Genomic DNA, 5,000 nt, shown 5'->3' with positions numbered 1-5,000 from the left:
TGTAAGGGAGGACCGAAGGGGTCGTCTGGCAGACTGTACTGGTGCCATGCGTTCAACCCCCTCTGGACCGCCTCCCTGCTACTGGTGCTCCTCTCAGGGGCCCTGGGCAGCTTGGGGTGTCCCGGCTCTGGGGTCCCGAAGGACTGGGAGCGCTGCATACTCCCGTTCTGGTAACTGTTAGGAGAGTACTCCTCCTCCTGGGGCGAACTGGAGTCCATGATCCGCTCCTGCGCCGACGTAGAAGTCTGTATTCGGTGCACCGGCATCTCCCGTAGCTTCTCTAGGTACGGCCCGTCGATCTGCCTGTTAACGGGTATCTCTGATTGGTAGTACAGCTCTGCGGGCGTGGCCTGGCCCTCCAATGACGAGAGTGTTCCCAGACTGTCCACGCTGTTACCCTCCTGACTGATGGGCAGCTCGTCGTCCAAGATGTCCGTCTCGCGCTCTTCGGCGGAGGGGGCTGCAATGAGCCGGGTATGCCCGTTGACGTGCACCTGGGCTGGGACGAGATGGCGTACTCCCCCTCCGGGGCTGGTGGAGGTAGCCAGGTAAGCCTGGCGGTGGAGCATGGGGGCCTCAAGGCCAATCAGAAGCTGGTCCAACTCTCTCTTCTCCTGGGGACTGAGAGGGGGATGACTGGGTGTGTTGTGGTTCTGGTTGGCGTTCACCGCTCCATGAAGCAACAGACTGTGGTCATCGGTGCGGTCGGTTTTGACAGATGCTGTCGAGTTCCCAGAGTCGCTGCTGACCGACAGGGCGTGGTCGACCGCGGGCAGGGAGGCGTGGCCCACTACCGGGAGGGTGCGGTCAGAGCTTGGGAGGGTGTGGTCAGGGTGTTGGGGGGTGTGGTCTGCGTTGGTTAGGGGGTGGTCGAGGACGGGAAGGCTGTTGATTGTGACCACACCCTCGAGAGACTCTTTCTTGTGGACTCGGGCATACAGGCTGCCGTCGAGGGGGCCTTGGGTGTGAACAACGTCTGAAAGAGAGGAGAAGAATACATGTTATAAATATATATACAAAAAAATTTGAAAAACTAACACATTTCTGATTTTGGAAAACTCCTCACAAATGACCCCACCACCAACACCACACTCACTTTCACACCCCAGGGACTTGTGCCTGACTCCTAACTGTTTCCTGAGACTGGACCAAGACAGTGAGTCACCCATGGAAAAGAGAAATCAGTCCATCCTCCAAGGAGGCACAACTTAATGGTAATTTAAGTCAACACAACCTATTTTTTTATAATACAGTAGTGTTGAGTGCCTTGCAAAAGTATTAGTTTTTCCTATTTTGTTGCATTACAACCAGTAATTTAAATTGATTTTGATTTTGATTTCATGTAATGGACATACACAAAATAGTCCAAATTGGTGAAGTGAAATGAAAAAAATAACTTGTTTCAAAAAATTCTAAAATATAAATAACGGAAAAGTGGTGCGTGCATATGTATTCACCCCCTTTGCTATGAAGCCCCTAAATAAGATCTGGTGCAACCAATTACCTTCAGAAGTCACATAATTAGTTAAATAAAGTCCACCTGTGTGCAATCTAAGTGTCACATGATCTGTCACATGATCTCAGTAAATATACACCTGTTCTGAAAGGCCCCAGAGTCTGCAACACCACTAAGCAAGGGGCACCACCAAGTAAGCGGCACCATGAACACCAAGGAGCTCTCCAAACAGGTCAGGGACAAAGTTGTGGAGAAGTACAGATCAGGGTTGGGCTATAAAAAAATATCTGGAACTTTGAACATCCCACGGAGCACCATTAAATCCATTATTTAAAAAAATGGAAAGAATATGGCACCACAACAAACCTGCCAAGAGAGGACCGCCCACCAAAACTCACGAACCAAGCAAGGAGGGCATTAATCAGAGAGGCAACAAAGAGACCAAAGATAACCCTGAAGGAGCTGCAAAGCTCCACAGCGGAGATTGGAGTATCTGTCCATAGGACCACTTTAAGCCGTACACTCCACAGAGCTGTGCTTTATGGAAGAGTTCACCAGAAAAAAGCCATTGCTTAAAGACAAAATAAGCAAACACGTTTGGTGTTCGCCAAAAGCCATGTGGGAGACTCCCCAAACATATGGAAGAAGGTACTCTGGTCAGATGAGACTAAAACTGCGCTTTTTGGCCATCAAAGAAAACACTACGTCTGGCGCAAACCCAACACCTCTCATCACCCCGAGAACACCATCCCCAAAGTGAAGCATGGTGGTGGCAGCATCATGCTTTGGGGATGTTTTTCATCAGCAGGGACTGGGAAACTGGTCAGAATTGAAGGAATGATGGATGGCGCTAAATACAGGGAAATTCTTGAGGGAAACCTGTTTCAGTCTTCCAGAGATTTGAGACTGGGACGGAGGTTCACCTTCCAGCAGGACAATGACCCTAAGCATACAGTGGGGAAAAAAAGTATTTAGTCAGCCACCAATTGTGCAAGTTCTCCCACTTAAAAAGATGAGAGAGGCCTGTAATTTTCATCATAGGTACACGTCAACTATGACAGACAAATTGAGAATTTTTTTTCTCCAGAAAATCACATTGTAGGATTTTTTATGAATTTATTTGCAAATTATGGTGGAAAATAAGTATTTGGTCACCTACAAACAAGCAAGATTTCTGGCTCTCACAGACCTGTAACTTCTTCTTTAAGAGGCTCCTCTGTCCTCCACTCGTTACCTGTATTAATGGCACCTGTTTGAACTTGTTATCAGTATAAAAGACACCTGTCCACAACCTCAAACAGTCACACTCCAAACTCCACTATGGCCAAGACCAAAGAGCTGTCAAAGGACACCAGAAACAAAATTGTAGACCTGCACCAGGCTGGGAAGACTGAATGTGCAATAGGTAAGCAGCTTGGTTTGAAGAAATCAACTGTGGGAGCAATTATTAGGAAATGGAAGACATACAAGACCACTGATAATCTCCCTCGATCTGGGGCTCCACGCAAGATCTCACCCCGTGGGGTCAAAATGATCACAAGAACGGTGAGCAAAAATCCCAGAACCACACGGGGGGACCTAGTGAATGACCTGCAGAGACCTGGGACCAAAGTAACAAAGCCTACCATCAGTAACACACTACGCCGCCAGGGACTCAAATCCTGCAGTGCCAGACGTGTCCCCCTGCTTAAGCCAGTAAATGTCCAGGCCCGTCTGAAGTTTGCTAGAGTGCATTTGGATGATCCAGAAGAGGATTGGGAGAATGTCATATGGTCAGATGAAACCAAAATAGAACCTTTTGGTAAAAACTCAACTCGTCGTGTTTGGAGGACAAAGAATTCTGAGTTGCATCCAAAGAACACCATACCTACTGTGAAGCATGGGGGTGGAAACGTCATGCTTTGGGGCTGTTTTTCTGCAAAGGGACCAAGACGACTGATCCGTGTAAAGGAAAGAATGAATGGGGCCATGTATCGTGAGATTTTGAGTGAAAACCTCCTTCCATCAGCAAGGGCATTGAAGATTAAACGTGGCTGGGTCTTTCAGCATGACAATGATCCCAAACACACTGCCCGGGCAACGAAGGAGTGGCTTCGTAAGAAGCATTTCAAGGTCCTGGAGTGGCCTAGCCAGTCTCCAGATCTCAACCCCATAGAAAATCTTTGGAGAGAGTTGAAAGTCCGTGTTGCCCAGCGACAGCCCCAAAACATCATTGCTCTAGAGGAGATCTGCATGGAGGAATGGGCCAAAATACCAGCAACAGTGTGTGAAAACCTTGTGAAGACTTACAGAAAATGTTTGACCTGTGTCATTGCCAACAAAGGGTATATAACAAAGTATTGAGAAACTTTTGTTATTGACCAAATACTTATTTTCCACCATAATTTGCAAATACATTTATAAAAAATCCTACAATGTGATTTATTTGGATTTTTTTCCCAAATTTTGTCTGTCATAGTTGACGTGTACCTATGATGAAAATTACAGGCCTCTCTCATCTTTTTAAGTGGGAGAACTTGCACAATTGGTGGCTGACTAAATACTTTTTTCCCCCACTGTACTGCTAAAGCAGTGGTTTAAGGGGAAATATTTAAATGTCTTGGAATGGCCTAGTCAAAGCCCAGACCTCAATCCAATTGAGAATCTGTGGTATGACTTAAAGATTGCTGTACACCAGCGGAACCCATCCAACTTGAAGGAGCTGGATACGTTTTTTCTTGAAGAATGGGCAAAAATCCCAGTGGCTAGATGTGCCAAGCTTATAGAGACATACCCCAAGAGACTTGCAGCTGTAATTGCTGCAAAAGGTGGCTCTACAAAGTATTGACTTTGGGGGGGTTATGCACGCTCAAGTTTTCAGTTTTTTGTCTTATTTCTTGTTTGTTTCACAAGAAAAAATATTTTGCATCTTCAAAGTGGTCGGCATGTTGTGTAAATCAAATGATACAACCCCCCCAAAAACCAATTTTAATTCCAGTTTCTAAGGCAACAAAATAGGAAAAATGCCTAGGGGGTGAATACTTTCGCAAGCCACTGTATGTATATACATAAACATCCAGGCCTTTCAGGCCACCATGACAGTCCTGGCTCTGGCTCTGTCTCTGGTCTAGTATAGGGACATTAGGGGTCCAAGCCTCCCAGCCCAGGACCTGTCATGATGCGTTAGGCAGCACAACCCTATGTGGCCTGACGCGGACCACCGCATCACCGTCTGTGGAACAGCTGTCCGTTCTGTGGTTCCTTGACACAATGACGGAACACAGACATTCCCAGGGCAGGAACATCTCCCAGACACAGTGCACTAACTTGCCATGGCAACGACAGAATTACCACATCAGAATTCCCAGATTCCTCAATATCGGAATCTTTGTGAGAGCACCAGAATTCCCATGTAATAGATTCACTGTATATAATTTAACATGTCCTATGTCTATATATATAAACGCAGCACATTTAATTCGCTGAGGTGATTTTGTCACTGAGTAACTGTTTTTATGCATCGATGTCGTAACAGTATACTGTGTATAATCATCAGATGTTCTCC

General features: G+C 46.5%; 1 protein-coding gene across 11 annotated transcripts in view; it reads right to left on the bottom strand.

Moving 5' to 3' along the window:
* The window catches only part of tns1a (tensin 1a), an 85,840-nt gene that overhangs the window by 12,757 nt on the left and 68,083 nt on the right, over positions 1–5,000 (bottom strand). For all 11 annotated transcript variants that reach the window (XM_041885132.2, XM_041885134.2, XM_041885133.2 and 8 more), the window contains one exon: positions 1–976. This exon is cut by the window's left edge and continues 668 nt beyond it. In XM_041885132.2, coding sequence (XP_041741066.1) covers positions 1–976 — 976 coding nt within the window. The remainder of the gene's footprint in view (positions 977–5,000) is intronic.

This window comes from Coregonus clupeaformis, chromosome 9 (genome assembly GCF_020615455.1).
Source record: "Coregonus clupeaformis isolate EN_2021a chromosome 9, ASM2061545v1, whole genome shotgun sequence".
Taxonomy (NCBI): Eukaryota; Metazoa; Chordata; class Actinopteri; order Salmoniformes; family Salmonidae; genus Coregonus; species Coregonus clupeaformis.
This window is presented reverse-complemented; position numbering and strand designations above follow the sequence as displayed.